The sequence below is a fragment of the Pleuronectes platessa genome, chromosome 12 (assembly GCF_947347685.1).
Source record: "Pleuronectes platessa chromosome 12, fPlePla1.1, whole genome shotgun sequence".
Classification (NCBI taxonomy): domain Eukaryota; kingdom Metazoa; phylum Chordata; class Actinopteri; order Pleuronectiformes; family Pleuronectidae; genus Pleuronectes; species Pleuronectes platessa.
The window spans coordinates 9,982,115-10,001,664 of NC_070637.1; the positions used below are offsets into that span (position 1 = coordinate 9,982,115).

Here is a 19,550-nt window from a genome sequence, read left to right on the forward strand (position 1 = left end):
CCCGAAGATTATTCTCTCCTCACTAGACTTTTCTGCTTCTGAAATAACTTTTTTGCACGCCACCTCAGGGCTGAATCGTTTCCCCTGCACTTCCACGAGGTGGAGGTAAGGCCGCGTGGGGGTGTGTGTGTGTTTCAGCTGAGGATATATTACCTCATAGAGGATAAGCTGTGATTGAAGAGGTCTCCATTCCTCCTCGCTTCTTATCTGAGAAGGTTTTCTGTTCAGAGGTTCAGAGAGGAAGTTTTGACAGCCAGGCCTCACAGCCCCCCCCTCTCTGCTCGGTCACTCCTGACAGAGAGGAGAAAGCCAGAGAGAGAGAGAGAGAGAGAAGGAGAGAGAGAGATAGAGAGAGCGTGGAGTGCAGAGGTGGTGACTTCATCCCCTCTCCGAACAACCCTCCTCCTTTTTTTGAGCTTTCTGTTTTTTTCCCAGGCAAGCAGCATGCCAGTTTTCATCCTGCTAAGGTCCCTGGTTATCAGGCTCCTCAGTAGCAAACTGGCAGGCTCATTGGCACAGTACCTCAGGAGAGGCCTCTCCGCAGGCGTTGCACACCTTGGCACAGCGCTGCGCTACGTCTGGGACCGGATCCGATCCCAGGAGTCCAAGGAAGCCGTCCTGGGCTGCGTGCTGTGTGTCCTCGGCATGGCCAAGAAGGTGGAGAAGTGAGCTCTCCCTCCCACTTTCTGTTCAGCCCTCCACTCGCCTGCATGCTGAACACAGACTGGACAACTGTTGAGTGGAGGAGAGAGCGCAAAGGGATGTGACAGACTCTCTTTTTTTAAATTTTTTAATTGGACTTTATTTTATTTGCTTTCTCACCAAGACACTGGTCATGTCTGAGAGCATCGTGAGGAAGGTGCAGCCCTTCACCATAGGGACGAGACTGTCGGTCCCCGCTGTGCCAAAATGCCAGGATTTTACGCAGAGCTATCTGCAGAGCACGAGTCTGGATAACTGCGCGCTGCAGCACAACCTGAACTCTCTGTACCTGGGCCGATCCCAGGTCTGTGCGCGGGACCCCTGCCTCGTCTCGCCCGTCGTCAAGCAAGTAGCCCCGGTGAAACGCGACCAGGAGGAGCACATGGCAGCGGAGGACCACCTGAACCAGAACGTCGCCTCCTCATCCTCCTCCGCTGTCTCCAGATCCATCAAGAAGATCACCATCTCTGGGAAAGAGAGGTCAGAGAGCACGGGGCCAGCACAGCAGCATTCTGAAACAGGGTCCACATCCGAGAACAACAATAACAACAACAACAACGTCACCAGCACCTCAGATCCACTGCTGCCCAGGATTGTGGGAGTGAGCTGTGAGAATAAGCCTCATTCTCAGTTCAAGGTACAGTACACAATTAATAATCTCACAATAAAAGAGAAAATAAATGTCTCACACAATGGTGATACGTTTGAATGTTGCATTTTTGCATTGGTTTATTGGAATCAATTTGAAAGTATTCAGTGAATAAAGACATTTTGATTTGGTCACAAACTCAATATGGAAAATATACATTTTGTACTCAGAGTCATAAAGTGCTTAACAGGGCCAAAACATGAAAATAGAATATATTAACAACATAAGGTTTGACACATTTATTTGTCATGTGCACAGTCCCTCCATAACATGATAACTTTTGGTTTTGTAGCAGTCCTGTCTATCTGCTCCTGCTTATTCACAGCTTATTTTGTAGTGGTATCTTTTATCTTTCAATTTATTTTATTTGTGTCTTTGTTGAAGGTCTTACTCAGAAAAGATGGCAGTGATGAATATCAGCCCACACACGGACAAACCGGGGTGAGACTGAACGGAGAGAAATATGAGCAACAGGTAAAAATGCCATCGGTTGTATCAAAAAAGAGAGATAGCCTAGAGCAGGCTGTTTGTTTCAGTAAGTCGACCTTTAATTGAAAAATGTAAAGTCCTATCAAATTCATTCTAAGACCATTTTCTGGAATTGAGTGTGTTGTGTTATGGAAAGAGATGCTGCTAATTCTAACTGTATCCAGTCTGCAGAAAAACAGTTGATTTGTTGCGTGTGAGACGACGGAGTCTGGTCTGAACAGCCGACAGTGGAGCTGATGAGTATCTCGGACTTTAGGAAGTGAAGTCATGTGGTTTATTTGCCAGGCTAACTTTATTATATTATCCATTTGGAGCAAAGAGGTGGAACACCGGACGAGGGAGCAGTGCATCTCTGAACCTTTCAAAAATAGAGGAAAAGTAGTTCAAGTGTATGTGTAGGATATTGTTGAAAAGTCAGGATTGGATTTGGCCTGTTACTTGTTGAAGTCATCAGTGTGTGTGGGTGTGTGTGTGTGTGTGTCGTGGATGAAGTGCTGTGTTACAGCAGCAGATCCCGCCGAGGCAGGGCTCACTGGAAAACATGAGGTCAGGGAAGATGTTAACAAAAGAAAAAACTCGGTGAAGTCTCGTCCTCATGGTGGTAACAATAACACAGTGACACGGCAGGGGCCTCAAATTCCCCCTTTTTTGGACAAAAAGAATGTCAGCTCTGTAACCACAACAATACCTTTCCTGTCCTCCGCTCATATATTATACATCCATATGACACGATATGACAGGTGGAGGTGCCTTTACTGATTCAGGGGTGGAAGAGTGTCCATAACCAAAGTCCTTTAAAGGTGATAACGATGACAGTAAAAAAAAACAACATCCGAGGGTCGGTCCGCTCCTGCTTCCTTCATGTGCCCAGATGTTTCCTGATTGGAGAACAACAGGAATGTCCATTAGTGACGTGCCAGTCGAGTTCACTTCATCTCATGTGCCGACAGGTTTGTGTTAAGAGGAACCTTGGGGCCCGTCTGACACATGTTGCTGATGTCTCCGGGTTGAAAGAAAGTGGAACCTACACGAATGGATGCGATACTGTGTTATTTACAGTGCAATCAAGCATTATTTGGTTTAATCTGATCAACAATTGTAACATTTCCCTCATGTTGTCAACACTTTGTCACCTGTGTTGTGTTCACACAGATCTCAGTCCCTGAGTCACAGAAGAAAGAGCCCCAGCGGACAGAGAGTCACCCACACACTCAGAGTGAAGCATCGGCAGCTGCTGCGTCCCACAGCGACTGCTTCACTCAGCGCAACTCGCTCTTCAACAAGGAAGTGCTGCAGGTAGAACGTGACACACTAAACCAACATGTGTCCTCATGCTAAATAAATCAAAAATCCCTGTTCATGGGAAGCTGCTGCTGCACACCCCCACCCCCTCCCTCTTTTTAAAATTAAGCTTATCAGCATTTCTCATTTCCTCTAATGAAAAGAAGCTGGAGTGGGTTTATCTCAAAGGCAACGGGTTAGGCTGCTGAGATGGAATCAGATTGGAAGCTGCCCTGTCGTCCGAGGAGAACAAAATATGAACCGGTTCCTATTTTGTCCCGAGAACTGTGTGAGCTGTGTTCGTCTGAGGGGAGAAGAGAGAGGGAGGGAGGGAGGGAGGGAGGAAACCGCCACAAGTGAAGCAATTATTTAGGGATGAGGTCATTGTTTGGCTCCATCTCTTCACGCCTATGGCCCAGAGAGACTCAGCCAGGCCGCACAACTGCTTGTGTTATCTCATCGCTGCGTCCACCCCGGCGTACGAGGACATTTTTTTCAGAGGGTTCGGCAGAGGGACATTTTGTCCGACAGTTGGCTTTTCCTTCAGCCCTTCTGTCGAGCAACTGTCCCGCTGATAGGCCACTCAGGAGATTAATTTAGTATGTGTCAGCTGAGGGAAACATAAGATGTGTGCATGTGTTGAGAACGGCTCTCTAGCACGTTGTTAATATTAACAAGCTCATAGCAGCCCCCCTTTGCTCTGAGCTCAGAGCCTGTGTTCCTCTTGGTCTTTGAGGCCTTTTGTATTTGAGCTCTATTTTGAAATTGTTTTAAAGAGCAGTCAAGTCAAATTGTATTTATTTAGCCAAAAATCCCAGGTCACAAATTTGCCTCAAGGGGCTTAGCCATCTGTTGCATCATTACAGCATCCTCTGCCCTATAGAGCCTTGAGTTTTACAGGGACAAAAAATGTGCTATTACAATATAAGAGCATTGCTGTGGAAGTGGATGCGGGGCTTTCCAGGTAGAGACTTTTCAAAACCTCTTTAGTTTTTTTCACCGAAAGCAAAACAGGTCAGCACATGGAGAAGCAGTGAGGGCCATGTGTCCGAGGCCGCTCTGCAAAACATCTCGCCTTTCACTATCCTGTTTCCGTGACAGAGAGAGTAGTGAAACGTCCACTCCCACAGTCTTCTCAGAGAAACAGTGCATGGCTAGGAGAGTAAAAATGTGTATTGTTGGTTAAATGTATTTGTTTTCACTTAACATGCAAACAAAATGTCATTTAAAAATGAGAAACTGAAAAAAAAGGAATATCTTCTACATTCGCTAAACACTAGAGTTTATTCTGTGTTGACTGATGTGGTCGTGTTTTCCTGTGTGGCCAAAGATTTTCCACCAAAAAATAACCCCATTAATCTAACAACAGCCTAAACTCCACGGCCCTGTCAACTCTGTCTACACTCGTGGCCACAGACAAAGACCCCAACAGACCATTTCGATAAACAGTCCATTGTTGTGGAGAGCGGACAGGAAGAAACAAGGGAATCATAGACTTCCTGTATGAGGTCATTATAATGCCATGGGACCCAGTGTGAGGAGATAGGGGCAGGCCTGTTTTGTCAAGTTCTTTTCCTTCTGTTCAATCCAGAAATACCTCCGCTGCCCCGGGGGCCTTGTAAAGTTAATGACCGACCTCTCCGAGGAGGATTGACATCACATTATAATCTCGTACGAAGAGTTGTTTAGAGGCCGTGTCGTGTGCGGTCCTGATGCTTTATTGATTCTAATGACAGCTAGCTGTACAGCCTATTATGAAATATCACTCACATTAAATTCCCAAGGAAATAATGGTTGGATGTAATGTTTTAACAACGTATGCGAGTGCTCAGTTGTTATTCGACATTGCGCAGAGCACCTAGAAACAACTGTGAAAACCAATATGACTCATTGGGGATCAGTCTGAGAAGTGGAAGAACCTGACTGGATGAGTCCATTAGATTATCGAGACATGGGCGAGTCGCGGCCTCTCACACTGGGCCCACTGCAGAAAACAAGCATGAACTTTCCAAACATCTCTGAATTTGGCCTCTCTTGCAGTTCTAACTCCATACAAATGCTGCCAGAGAATGTAGCCCCTGCATGACAAAGCCTTATGCAAGGGAGTCCAGGCGTTTGCCAAGATAAACTTCTGCTCTGCATAATGTAACATGGGGGAACAAAGGCTGTTCTTAATGTGTCGGAGGCTGCATATTACTCTAAGTCAGGAAGTAAATGTTTGCTCTCCTGAGCCACAGAAATAAGACTGTGTTTACCACAGTGACCACACAGTGTTGAGTGAACTGTTGACTCTTGCATTGGAAAGTTCTACATTTAAATTTCATAAAAAAACACTATATAACACTTAGCAATACCTTATAAATACATATATTTATACAGTATGCCCCTTGGTCTTACATTTGCATCCTTTGATTTATATAGTGTATATTAAAAAATGTTGTATTGAGCTTTTTTTACTTTATATAAAGTTTCCCTTACCTAATATTATCCGCCATTGCTCGTATTGCATTGCAGAGTTTATCTATAAAACTTCATTGCATTATTTCACTTTTTAGTGCAAAATCCACTTGAGTCCGCTCCAATCAGTTATTATCACTTTGCACTTTGTATAACTGCACATCCTGAGGTTGTTGTTGCTACCTCATAAAACCTCAACGTTGTTAAATTACATCTGATGAAATTGACGCATTCCCAGATGTCATTATAACAGAAATATCATTGAACAGTTAAATCATGTGTATAAACTTGCTGTGCATAGTGTAAAACATGTCATGCTGTCTGGGTCTGTGATGCAGGCTGAGGCATGGATCAGAAGCAAACTGCAGGAACTGAAGGAGGGCTGCAACATTCAGCGCTGCCCCCTGCAGGACTGGGAGGAGGCCTCGCAGACGCTCCAGAGGGACCTCAAAGACTTTGAGAACACGCTCATTCAACTCAACCAGGTAACAAGACGACTGAACGCGAGGCCGCACACAAACTGAAATGTTACCATGTCACCAGAGCAGGCACACAGGGGCAACACGTCCAAAAGTAAATAATTATTTTAACTTTTTAGCAGGGCCTGAATGGGACCATTAATCACTGTCTCTGGTGCTGAAAGAATCTGTCGGCTCACATAACACACAACATAATGGTCTCGTAGGCATTTCCAGTCGAGCGGAGAGAGAGAAGCAGACCCTCTGTGTTCCAGACGGCTCTGTCAGGCCGGTTAATAAAGTCTCCCTCCGGGCAAAATGTTTAGAAATGTTACAATGCCGATAATTAACCTTATCTGACACTCAGACAGCCGAGGAAGCAGCAACGGAACCGGGAGAGTTTGAATGGCAGTTTTTCAACATGTGAAACAATATGTCTGACAAACCTGAGGTGTCAGATGTGCTCAGCCGCTGTTGCATGTTAGTCTGGCTGCTTTACCGTATCTGAACTGTGACCTCGTGTTTCAACAGATGGGCGAGCAGCTGATCTGCAAGCTGAACCCCACGTCCGACCTGGTGAAGAAGCAGCTGGGCCAGCTCAGGGATCAGTGGCAGAGCCTGAAACTGACAGCTGCAAATCAGACGAGGGCCTTCGGAGGGGCCAAGAACCTGCAGGAGTTCAACAAGAAAGTGGACAAGCTGGAGGCATGGATTAAAGAGAAGGTAGAGAAAACAATTCCTCTCCTTTTCTGCTGTAATGCTATATGTATAAGTAGATTTAGTCACAGCAGGAAGGCTATTTGTTTTTCCGAGCCAACTTTTTGCCTTTTTTTGATATTATTGATTGCTTTTCAAGAAATTGTGCAATTTGATATTTTATTTTATTGCCAAATTTAACCCTAATGTGAAATTGGATGAGATGTGAAGCAAGTTATTTTTAGGCACCTTCACAGATGTTTCTCTCCTGAGTGGAAAGACAGCTCTCACAACTGGCAAAAAAACAAACCAGTACTTGCTAATCCAGGAAATGATCTCCTGACGTATCCTGACGACATCTCCTGTTTGTGTAGATTCACCAGTGTAAAACATCTGCCTGTTATTATCAAAAACCCAGTCGTCTTCAGGCCCGTGTTTATATCCCTGCTCTAACCCTGGCACAGGGGGAACTGATGATTGATAATGGACCAGTGGGAATGTTATGGTGGATGTTGCTATTCACCATCTAGTTCCTGTCATTCTTTCCTCTGTGCATTAGTATCAAGTTCAAAGTTTTCTCCTTACTGCTGACGGCCACTTCTGCTCAGTGTCCTCCTTGCTTGCAGGGCTTACAATCCTGCTTCCTCTGAGAGGGAATAATGGTGGCGTGCTTAATAAATGGGGGATGTAAACACAGAGTTTCATATGTGTCAGCAGGAAGAGGAGCCGTCTCTGGTGAACGTCCTGGGGGAAAATGTTGACAAAATGCAGCTGACCAGGAGAATTTTAGATCTAAAACAGGTACGAGCAAAATAACTATTAATCATTTTCAGAAACACGGTGTACCTGCAAAGCCACATTCTTGAGATAAACCCATATACATTCCCGTTTGTGACTGCTTTATATTACATATTTTTCCCCAGAGGTTTCCAAGTAATTTATCTTCGGCGTGAGAGTAATTTGTCTTTCAGGGTGTATATGGTAAAGACAGGTGAGGTCATATTTGGACTGTGTTCCTCTGTTTCCCTGCAGGATGAGCAGCTCTACAGAAACCTCCATGAGGAGATCAACCACTTGGCTCTCAAGCTGGAGAAACAGGGGAAAACAGATGGCAAGAGCATCTCCACCAGGAGGAAACACATCAATAAAATGTACACGTTGTCCCCCTCACGTCCAACTGCTGTGCAGCATGATGCATCTTAAATGTGAAGATAATTTGAGGACCGTGCTGACTTGTTTGGTCATCTGCTCTCTGTGTAGGTGGCTGAAGGTCCAGTCTCATCTGAAACACTACCATGCAAATCTTCAGCTGGCTCTGGAGGTGTCCTCCTTCTACCAGCAGGCTGATAACACACTGCTAGCCATCAACAACATGGTAAAACTGTCCCCTCGTCTTTTTATTGTTTACTGAGCTGAGATCATCTAAATACAAATGTTGCAAAAAAAATTATATTACAACTACCCACCATTACTGAACCATTACAAATTGTCCTCATTGCATATTATGGGAATGTCTGTATAACCTACACCAGTTACATTATACCCTGTATAACATGTACATGTCTTATTTTGAAAGTCCCCCAATTTATATGTATCATTTACCTACCATTTTTATATTCACATCATATCATATATTTCTATGAATGTACAAAAATATACTGTTCTTTGGCACCAAACTGTGATTTTTTACTCATGTATAGCACATACAATATTTTTACTCATATTCATATTGTATACCATATGTACCTTTATACTTATAACATATATATCTCTATTTCCATATTTCCTTATACATTATGCACTAATACAATATACACACATCCTCTTACAGTCATCCTGTGCCACTGCACTTCACTCAACTACATTTCCCTACCAATAACATTTCAGTCTGTAGTGAAAGATGTATATTATTTACATATTCTCTGTACTTTTACGTAATTTCGTTTTTTTATTTTCTGTTTTATTTTTACATGGTCTCGTGTCTAAGTTCATTTATCCTATCTTATCTTTCACATATTCTCTTGCGTTTGCTTCCTTCCAGAGGAAAAGCCTATCCGCATCTAAAGAGTGGGACGGCCTTGGCGACAGAGAGATCCGTGACATTGCCAGTCAGATCATGGTAGGAAACATCTTTTCACCTGAAGCAGCAGCACTTGGTCAGATCCCGAGTGCTGCGTGTAGCAGAAGCCTTCTCCAACTAACCGACAGGCCTGTGTGTGGTAGATGCTGGACGTGAGCGTGTCCCAGCTGTCCAATCTGCATCCTGCCCTGGCCGCCGGCGTCACGCAGAAGCAGAGTGAGGTGAAGGACTGCTGGGCACTTCTTCATAAACTTTTCAGGTAAGAGAGCAGGCCAAGGATACCACAACTTTGGTGGCCCTGTGAATACTTGAGCCATTTCTCTCAGTAATTGGTTCTCTACAGATTTCCACCGAGCTGGAACCGTATGTGGCTGTTATTACTCTTCTGGTACCAGACATAAAAAGTCTACACTGGCAGAACATGGGAGAAGTTTTCCAGCAGAAAATGAGCGTTCCCTCTTTCTCTTGATTAGGCGTGTTTGATTTGGGATTGAATCCTTGAATAATTATAAGCAAAGTGAAGGAGCGCTCTGTCTGGGTCGTCTGGAGACCGCCTGCCACACACGTCATCCCTCACCACACACTTTTTGGTTTATAGTTTTCAGTTTTCTGCAGTGCTTTGAAATTTGACATATGTTTGATTATTGCACATGGTGAATGATGTCTTGGCTGATGGAGTTAAGTTGGCAACATGGTTTGTTCTTGTCTAACGACTGAAATCCTGCATTCTCTTTGAACGATCAGCTAAATCTGTGATGAAACATATTTACAAGATAATTATAAAGTATTTGCAGCATTTATGAAACAGATTTATTGTTACCTATATAGGCTACAGTGAAAATGATGATGTTTGCATTTTCAGAAGCAATATTTACTTAACCAGTGCAGCCACATTCAGATGCTGCTGGAACTAAAGTTTGTGCACTGGGATCAATACTGATTTACTGACACATACTGACCTATTTTAGCCCTGAGATCTGATTAATAATGACATTTATCTCAGATGGCCCCAGAACATTGATACAAATGTTTAAATTTTAGTATTTGATGAGAAATGTTTTTTTAATGGCACTCTATGGAGCCAGAGTTTGTTTGGAGGCAGCCCCTGCCAGCTCTCCGTGGTATTGCACTTTTAAGCACTTCCTCATACGCTTAATGTTTTTATCAAAATCATTAGGGTCCATCTTCTGGTGACTTTTCTTCATGCATAATGTTTTTATGGATCCGGCCAATCATTTGTTGTGTTATTTTTGTACAAAGCATCGAGTTGGCCAGTGGATAACATTGATCATTCCTCCACTCAGCCTGGGCACAAAATACTGAGCATTTGTCATGTTCATAAAAGTGTATTTATTTACATTTTGTGTTTTAATTCTCTATTGGACTGTGTCTGAGCTTTAAAATGGCCTTTATTTGCAATCATCATTCCATTCATTATAATACTTTGCATAGAGTCACTGTGGTTTTGTAGGGAAAAGCTAAATATATACAATATATATCTCTGGATAGGGAACATACACCCCTACACATCAGAGAACCACTTGTCAAATCAAAAATTATTCATTTATAGAATGTCCAGAAAGGGCCTTCTGCAGACTTGCAGCATTTTCAGTTTTCATAATAATACTCTGACATCCATCACCAACATTCCTGCTCTCCAAACATTTCTCAGGCTGCAGCTTCTCATGTCAGCAGGCTATCTTTAGATCCAACTATTACATCACCTCATCTGTCTTATCAGCTATTTCAACCAAATAAGACAAACACTGGAAGAAAACCTCAGGGCCATAATTGGAATTTATCATGCTGCTGTCAGCGGCGCTGTAAAACCCCTACTCTGCTCGTCCTGCAGGAGCGACAGGACCACGCTCTCTCCCACTGGTTCCACTTTCACCAGGGAAGAGGCTGACCCCCTGACACTGGCGAGTGAACCCCAGGGCAATGTGGGAACGGAGGCACAAAGGATCATGGGAAAGGAGGTGAAGGAGGAGCAGAATCGGCTGAAAGGCTGTGTGGTGAGTAGCTTGGTTTTTGTTTTTTTGGGATCAGCTGCTGGGGAAACCACTCTGTGGCTCTTGACGCCATCGATGCGGGCGAAGGATGAGGTCAGCTTCCTCCAGAACTACGACATGTGCAGAAAGTGACGCACTTTGTGCTTTGGTTTGGAAAATGCCTGAATTAACATTTTAAGCAGGTTTTTCCTTAATAACAGTATTTCTGCCGAATGCACTGTGGAGAGGTGGTTTCTTCTACCAACAGCTGGTTTTCCATCCTACCAGCTAGTTAGTTGCTCTTAATACTGTCATCTGGTGTCGTAGTTGTGAGGGAACCTTATGAAAAGAAAGTTAGGATGAATACCAGTGGCTCTAAAACTCAGCAATATGTATGTTGGCTCTGTTTTCTTCCCAAGCTTCTTTATCTATCTCCTGAGAAGAACCCCAGTCTTCTCATGTTCTGAATGTCACCCAGCAGGAGTCACAGGAAGAACTTTTAGAGGTGTTATTGACCCTGGCACAACGATTCCATATGTCTCCATGAAATATGTCAAACTGTGACTGTACACCATGTTTGAACGATGGGCCAGAGCAAATATACGCTTTTCCCTGCCGACCCCAAAATTTAACTTCATGGTAGAGTAATAACTTGGCCACTCCAAGAAAAGTACACAGTCATTGGATTAATGCGATATTAAAAGATGGTTGGTGGGTCAGCGCAGGGTGAGTGGTCTATCAGCCGCGCCTGTGGATTACTCAGACACCATATTCTTCATATTAGAGGCCTAAACCAGCACTTTATGGAACACTGCAGTACACCAGCCTTACGTATTTAGAAGAGAAACACAAGTGTGAGGTGTAAAAAAGAGCAAATTATGTGTATATCATAGTCTTTATTGTAAGCACATCAAATGGCATAAGTGAGTGCACAGTAGCTATTAGTGCTCAGTCCAGTTGTATCGCACAATGCAGTGCTCCTCTTCTCTCGTCGACCCCGAGTTCCTTGTCAAGTCCTGCTGAGCCTCTGGCCTCCTTTTGCCCGATGAGAAAGTGTCCAGATGTCGGAGGAGAGAGAATCTTCCCTCTTCGCCCTCTGCCTGTTCTCCTGTGTCGGTTTCTTTCCCTGCTCATGTTTTCAGGTTCTTACTCCCCACCTGTGACAGGGAGCCCATCAGGCCGGAGGAGCCTCGTGGCTCAGCGGGGGTTTCTCTCAACAGGCGCCGAGCTCGTTGGCATGGCAATCCTGAGCCCTTTTCTTTCTACAGCAGTTAATAGTTCTTTATTGCACTGAACCGGGACTTACCTGAGCGCGCTGTCTTTGGAAGCCTCGTTACTCTTTATGGAAGGATTAATGAGACGCTCCAAACAAAACCCTGGAGCCCAAAAGGCCCCGAGTTAGAACTACCAGTCGAACAGTGAAAGTAATTTGTCACATACCTTCGCAGCTCCCAAGTATACTGAATTGATTACAGTAGTTTTAACAATAGTAGATGCAGCTGCACAGGTCTGCGGGCCGGTAGTGAATCTGAGACTATTACAGACACACTTTCCTTATTATAGGTGTATATATATATATATAGAAGTAAATCTGTTGATGTCTTTTAAGGTTTTAGTGTCCGTGTGGGTACATGGATTATCAAGCAAACGTCTGTGTCCACACGGAGTGCATTCGCTTCTTGTTTCTGGACGTAAACATGGCCATCGTCTGTCTCTCAGGCTGATTGTGACCAGATGCAGGGGCTGCACACCAGATGGGCTCGGTGCTAAGTGATAGTTCTTGGCTGACATCACCTCATAGCACGTTGCAAAGGAAGACGCACAGGGGAAGAGCCGCTCAGTAGAAAACAGATAAAGATCGACAGATCAGGGAGATGTCTGCTGAAATAGGAGATGATTGTCTGAGTCTAAAAGTAAGAATACCATTGAATATGACATTGAAAATCAATAAACAACAGTTTTGTTTGTTTTTTGGACAGAATATCTGAGGAGTAGACATCCATGATGTTCATCAATCTGTTAAATCGGACCCACTAGAATGTTGGTGTTTTGCAGCTTTAACACATAAATGAGCCAATAACCCTATTGGCCTTCAAATTAACTGACATGTTCGTAAATCATATTCGACTCCTTCAAATTTCTCCATCCCCAGTGTAATGTTGAAATTGAAACTTTCCATTCTTACTCACTTAACTCAGTCGAATAATAACATGATGGAAATAAATCTACTCCATATTATTATATTATCATTATTAATGATTCATGTTTTGTGCTTTTTGGCTGCCGTTTGAAATCAATCCTGATTTGTAAAATGAAATCACTGACAGACGCATGTTTATCTTGCTGATTGTTGAAGAAACTTTACCTGTGCCAGAGCAGTTGTAGTGGCAGTCAGAATTATACATGCAGTTAGACAGAGAAATGTCAGCATAAGAAAATGTTTTACTAAATCCAAACTTTATTTACTTCTGTCACATTCATGCCAACCAGACTTGGTAAGTAAAGCAAATAAAGTTTAATATTTCTTGGTACTTCAGAGTGAGAAACCAATACTAAGAAGGGCAAGAAGAGGAAAAGGTGCACACACTATTTAATTTGTCCGTTGGAATACAAAACAATGTTTTACACAGCATTGCAGTCTTTTACAGTGATGTGCAGTTGTTTAAAAGGCCAATTATCAGAATATGCCACTCTGTATTAGTGCAACCATGTATTTCTCATTTGAGGTCCTTTGTCCAATCTATAAAATACTCACATCTACCTACAACTCCACAAACATCTCTAACCGTGGAATACATACAAAAACTTTCAATCTTATTAGCTTCACACTTGGGATGTGTGTTGTTTGCTCAGGGAAGTGCAGTGTTGAGTTAGGTGTGATGTGGACATGAGGTATATTCAGTATTAATAACATTAGAATAAAGAGTCAAACAGTGCTTTGTAGCAGACAGTGGGGACAGGGCTTTGTACCTCTGACCTGAATATTCATCTACGTCCTCAGATAACCTGAAGCAGTGGTCGGCAACTGGCCAATATCTGTCGTCCCCCCCCCAGATCCTTTTGAGAATTTGATTATTTTTAGTTGCTCATATTGGACTGACACAGAAATTCACGGGTAATGAATCTGCCTACAAATTAAAAGCACATGCTCATTTTGTTGCTACAATGCTTTACATCCAGCTGAATTACAGAGCTTCATCTTTTGAAAAGTTATAAACTTGGTTCTTGGAGATTGTCAATTGCTCAGCAGACCTCTGAGATAACTGACATGCAACGTATACAAAAATAACACCAGTTTGGAAAACCATTCAAACGTTTATATAAACCCTACACGCGAACAGAAATAAAGCAAATTTGACTTTATGAAACACAGACCATAAAATCTGTATAAAACGCTGAATTGGATTGATCATGGGTCACTTTAACAGCTGCAACCAGCCTTAACACAGGCCAAGCAAACAGTCATGTTCAGAAGGTTGTAAAAAGAGGCTTGACGTCTTTAATACGTTTCTGCACATAGACAAGGTCTGTGGCTCTGACCTTTGTAAAAACTCCACTGCACGGTTCTAAACAGAGGCAGAGAGGACGACAACGGAAATCAGGATCTAATGCTGCTGCTATTTAATGAGAGCTGGGGCTTGGGGAGTTTAAAAAGAGTCACATTTCCAACTGCAATGGCGCTTTCGGTGATTTTCGTCATCCGAGTGGTACAGCACATGTTGGCAGCCTTGTTAGGCTTAATGTGCTCTTTCATGAAGCAATTATGATTTATTCAAACTCTCGCCTCCATCTGTGGTATTTTATTTCAAACGTTGATGCTGTCAAACAGAAAAGGGCAGCGTGTAGCGTCAGCCCGACTCTGGATTATTTCGAGCTTTGTAAGAAAGTGGAGTTTGGGTTGGGTGGTTTACAGGAGAGGCTTTACTCCGCTGTGGGCAGCCGGCCATGTTGTCCAGCCTCCAGCCACGTTGTAACAGTGGCTGCAGAAATTCCTCATTGTCTGTGAAATCCACCATATGAGATGTTTATGCATCAGAAAAAAAGAAAACACTGCTCACCTGTAACGTTGCTGATCTATTAGACTTGTGCTGCTTTTGTCGACAGAGTACCGTTGAATGTGAAAATGGCAGGAGAACGCTGTGCAGCCAGAGCCAGGAGCAGCCGTCAGTGAACCACACCTCTCCGCCCGTGGGAGACAGTGATGTCATCGTCAGACATCGACTGAAGGCAGAAAGGTGACATTTCAGCCTGGCTTCTCCCTCTGTCTCTCACTGCGACTTACATAAGTCTTTATGTAAGTCATAAGTGGAGTCACATGTCTGTGTTTGCTTTGCAGCAGGAAGCCCGGGACGGAGCCCAAACTCGCCGCTGCCCCTCCAGGCCACCCACAGCTCCACACGCAGCTTCAGAAGTTTACCATATCTGCTGACAAGGTGACTCGACCGATGCCAGGCACACTCGCTTTTTAATTCTTACGCCAGAAGTCCCCTTCCCAAACTGCCTGTACTGTCTGGACAGAGCAAGTGCTGACAGGGAAACGGTTCATGTTGCGTCAGAAATCATAAGAATTAGTTGACAAGTCAGCGCTGCAGTTTCACTCATCAGTTATTACACCGATTTCTTCTAAAAACCCACAGGCATTAGGTCACACTTTAAATTAGACCTATTTTTCGCTTTTTTTCATCATTTCCATTAATTGACTTGTTTTATTTTCTTTTACAAACGCTGAAAATGTGCTTAAAGGTCCGACTGGGCAGCATCATCCATAGCCTGGTCACTGTGGCAGCTAAATAGCACGTTTGTTTTGCTGAATTTAGATGATTATACGTTTAACTCTTCTTTTTCTAACCATAATGCTTTCCGGCTGTGGCTCAGGCGGGTCATCCACTAACTAAAAGGTCGGTGGTTTGATCCCCAGATGCTCCAGTCCACATGCTGAAGTGTCATTGGCAGGAGATGTTGAACCCCCAAGAGCGCAGCAACTAGAAGCGCTGTCTGAGTCTTGTACTGTAACAAACTTTGAGTGGCCCATAAAAGTGCTATATAACTCCGGTCCATTTACCATCTCCCTGTTTGTCTCCCTGTCAGACTCTGTCCTGGCTGAAGGACAACGTGTCCATGGCCACGCAGGTGTGTTCCATCGCAAGCTTCGAGGGCCTGGAGGCAGCCAGGAGGTGTCAGCGCACCCTGGAACAAGACATCCTCACCAACAGAGCCAGGATAGAGGTGGTCAAAAGGGTGAGTAGATGCTGCCCTAAATATATGTCTGTTGTCGACAACAACTCAACAAAATCCTAATGGGCACTTTATATCTCGTGTTTGCTCGGATCAGCTGAAGAGCTACCTGGTGATCTTTCTCTAACACATTCTCTTCTATGCAGTTTTTAAATGCATCTTGGTCTCAAAGATCCCACTCTGGAGCGGTGGCTGAATGCCGTGACAAATATCATCTCTTTTTTAAGCTTCTTTGAAAGATAAGCCCTTTTTATTCCACCAGATGTGGGAACATTGCTTTTAACACCTAAAGGCCACAAAAGCCCCTTATCCCCTGGTCAACCCACAAACACCCACTGACATAACATCTGGCTGTTGTTTGGGAATGGATACAATCAAGAGTTTACCCACATTTAAAAAAACAGATTTCTAATATGCAGGAATTTCTATGTGTAGAGGAGTTTGTTCTATGTGGGTATTTTTGCCTATTTGATTCCTTTGTATATGTAATTAAAATTGTGCATTGTGCGTGGTCTGCTTTGTAGAAAATGTCCATAAAAGAAGCGTAACTAGAGGCAGTATATTACATTCATTTTCTCATGACCTTGGACGAATGCCTTGAATAAAAATATTCCCCTTATTTCGCAAAAACTGGGCACGTTGACAGGTCTGGTTTGTGTAATAATTACGTAAGAAGCTGATATTTCATCCGAGACAGATTCTGTTACCCAAAGCTGAAGATTAGCCCCGTATATTGCTACATAAAATCCCCAGGCCCAAGTCATCACACGCTCTCCTCAGTTTAACTCCTCTTCCTCAGGAGGGTCGCGGGCTGGTCCGGGCTCAGCACCCCGGCAGCGCCAGGATCGAGGAGTTCCTCGGCCAGCTGGACGTCCTGTGGGAAGAACTGCGGAGGAGGCACCAGAGGAACGCCGTGTTTCTGCAGGCCTCAGAGGAGCTGGGTTTTAGGGTAAGATTCATAAAAAGGTTTCACTAGAAGCACTCATCTTTAATCTTACTCAGGCCATTGCTTATACCTTTTTGAAGCTGCAGGGGAACTTTATGATGGATGATTCTGGATCAGCGCTCTCATTGTTAGATGTTTTAATGCTGGACCAGAGCCTGGACTCTGTGCAAACTCTCATGGTTAGAAGCACATTAACTTTCATCTTTTCCACCTTAATTGGCTGCAATAGCCTTTCAGGTTCACTGGGAGACTGTGAGGTATATTGTATATTCCCAACAATTAATGAGGGCTTTTGCGAGGCAAATAAATTGTGCTTCCATGTAATTAAGAGCAAATTAGCAGATGGAAAGAAGCTGTAAATCCACCCAGATGGACGACTTAGTTGGAAAGTATGAATCTTTTAGTATCAAAGATGCAGGTCAGAGTATAATGTCTACTTCCATTAGATATACCTGTAATCATTACCATACTGAAGTCGTTTTACATGTTATCGCTACATTTTAATACAAATATCTGTACTCTATACTCTATACTTTTCAGAAAAGGCTCTTAACTTTTGTTTTATTGCATTTAAGGGAAATATGTGTATTTTTTTAATTTTGCATCAACACAGATTAAAAAAACTAAAAGACCAATCAGACAAGAGAGGGAGACTCGAGAGGCACGGAGAATATGTCAGTGACAAGAAGTAACAACATGTAAGATAGTGAAGAAACAGCCAATGTCACGATGACAAGCTTTCAATGTAGAAGCGTTCCTCATCCTTGGCTTTATTCAATGGACACTTAGCTGATTTTCACCACTTTGTTCTGTTAAAATATCTATAGTTTATGCAAATGAGTATTGGTTTAAGTTCTCACTGAGTGGCCTGGGCCGAGATATACTCAATCTTTTGTTGTCAAAAGATGACGATTATTGCATCACTGGCAAACTTTTGCCAGCTCCCTGCTGTGTGCTAGAACTACAACATGTACTTCCACATTTATTTCTGCATTCCGAAGCCAGTTCGAACAAGTAGAAGACAATGATCCGATAGATATGGAAGAAAACTATATTCAACTATTAAATGCGCCTGAATACACTATGGCGTATGGAGGAGGAAGAGACCGCCACTGCAGAGAGTGAAGCTGCACCAGGCCGGGAGGTCCCATTTCCTCCTGGAAAGTTTTCATTCTCACACATGCTTTCTTTCATCAAACCCGGCTTTTAGTAAATGTATTTTTATTTTATTTGAAGTGAGAGTGGTTTAAGTTAGAACTCTATTAAGTCTCAGTTTGCTTTAGACAAGTGGGGCCTGTACATCTAGGGCCTGTGTTTTTTTCTTTTACTCTACTTTGGAAACCTCTGAGAGTGCATCAGTTGGACATAACTTTCCTCTTTGCTTCCTCATTGTGCAGGTTGTGAAAGTGCTGCAGGCCCTGGGCAGCCTGGAGGCATGGCTGGAGTCTGTCGAGCTCTCCATGAAGGAATCTGCACTCGCCGGTGACCCTGAAACGATGAGCGTGGCGGAGAGGGAGAGCTGTCTGCTGGAGAAAGAGGTGGCGGCGCGCAGCCTGGAGCTCGGCGCTCTGAGGCAAGAGGTGGACCGTCTCCACGGCCACAGTCACCCGCTCACACAGCGGCTGCCAGCGCGCATGGACGAGGTGGAAAGAAAGTGAGTTTTTTTGGAGGCAGGAAGGTTGGAGTCCTGGTTAGCCCCCCTGAAGTCTCTCATCATGGAAGGCTCGTGTTGTGGATGAGACTTTGGTCTCGTCACTGTGGTCAGGAAATAAAGTACAAATTCTGTCAGTGTTTCCAAGAGGTCACAGGTTTGGGCTTGGCACGTCTGCAATGCAACGTGGAAGAGTTTATCCATTAAAAACCCTCTGCTTTTATTGAAGACAAACAATTTCACCCCATAAACCTCAGAAAAATACATCCATAGATCTCATGAGCTGCTTTTTCTCTCCAACCTGGCAAACATATTCTCCATGCGCTCATCCGCTGCAGGACCCAAGTTTACTCATCTGTGATTCATGCAGCACTTAGTGAGGTCTACCCCACCGTCCTGACATGCACTTCACCCACAGCTTGTCAGTGTGTGTCAGAGTCACCCGTTCAATGTTTGCAAAAATGACTCCTCTCCGAAGACAAGCTTGTTGCCATGGACTCTCAGTTAAACCGTCTGATGTTGACCTCTATTTACTGGACGTGGCAAAGTCCATAAACCTAAGTTCAGACTCTGTAAAGATCACCGAGCTGACCAAGGAAAATAAAGAGATGGAAAGGGCTCAGTTTGAGTGTTTCCAGGGCGGAGGTGTTATGTAGGGCAGGGATGTGCAGTCTGAGGGGCCGTGGGTGCAGGTGGAGGCTCTCGCTGAGCAGCTGTAAGACACTTGGGATGATGTCATTATTTATCGTGAAATACAAGCAACTTATGGCTCATTTATTGTGAGAAAAATACCCTTTCAAATTGCTCCTTTACCATCTCAAGTATAAACTCTGCACGGCCAAAGTACCTTCACGCCCCAAAGTGCAGGATATGTTTATGTGACATATGATATATGATTACATAAACAGCTCTGGC

The 19,550-nt window shown here is 43.7% G+C and overlaps 1 protein-coding gene across 1 annotated transcript; it reads left to right on the top strand.

Moving 5' to 3' along the window:
• The first annotated feature begins 665 nt into the window (after positions 1-665).
• LOC128453818 (spectrin beta chain, non-erythrocytic 2) lies at positions 666-16,165 on the top strand. The gene is made up of 15 exons (XM_053436909.1): positions 666-1,339; positions 1,736-1,825; positions 2,993-3,136; positions 5,917-6,063; positions 6,568-6,759; positions 7,450-7,533; positions 7,765-7,883; positions 7,993-8,107; positions 8,774-8,851; positions 8,956-9,071; positions 10,665-10,827; positions 14,908-15,038; positions 15,140-15,236; positions 15,892-16,041; positions 16,136-16,165. Exons 1-15 carry the CDS (start codon positions 836-838, stop codon positions 16,163-16,165), a joined length of 2,160 nt encoding a protein of 719 aa, XP_053292884.1. The 5' UTR covers positions 666-835.
• The last annotated feature ends 3,385 nt before the right edge of the window (positions 16,166-19,550 follow it).

Bases quoted from the DNA above. Each gene is read 5' to 3' on its own strand.
- LOC128453818 (XM_053436909.1), top strand. From the start codon at position 836: ATGTCTGAGAGCATCGTGAGGAAGGTGCAGCCCTTCACCATAGGGACG. The intron at 8,108-8,773 runs GTAAAACTGTCC...GCTTCCTTCCAG, and splicing joins TGCTAGCCATCAACAACATG to AGGAAAAGCCTATCCGCATC. The intron at 9,072-10,664 runs GTAAGAGAGCAG...CTCGTCCTGCAG, and splicing joins CTTCTTCATAAACTTTTCAG to GAGCGACAGGACCACGCTCT.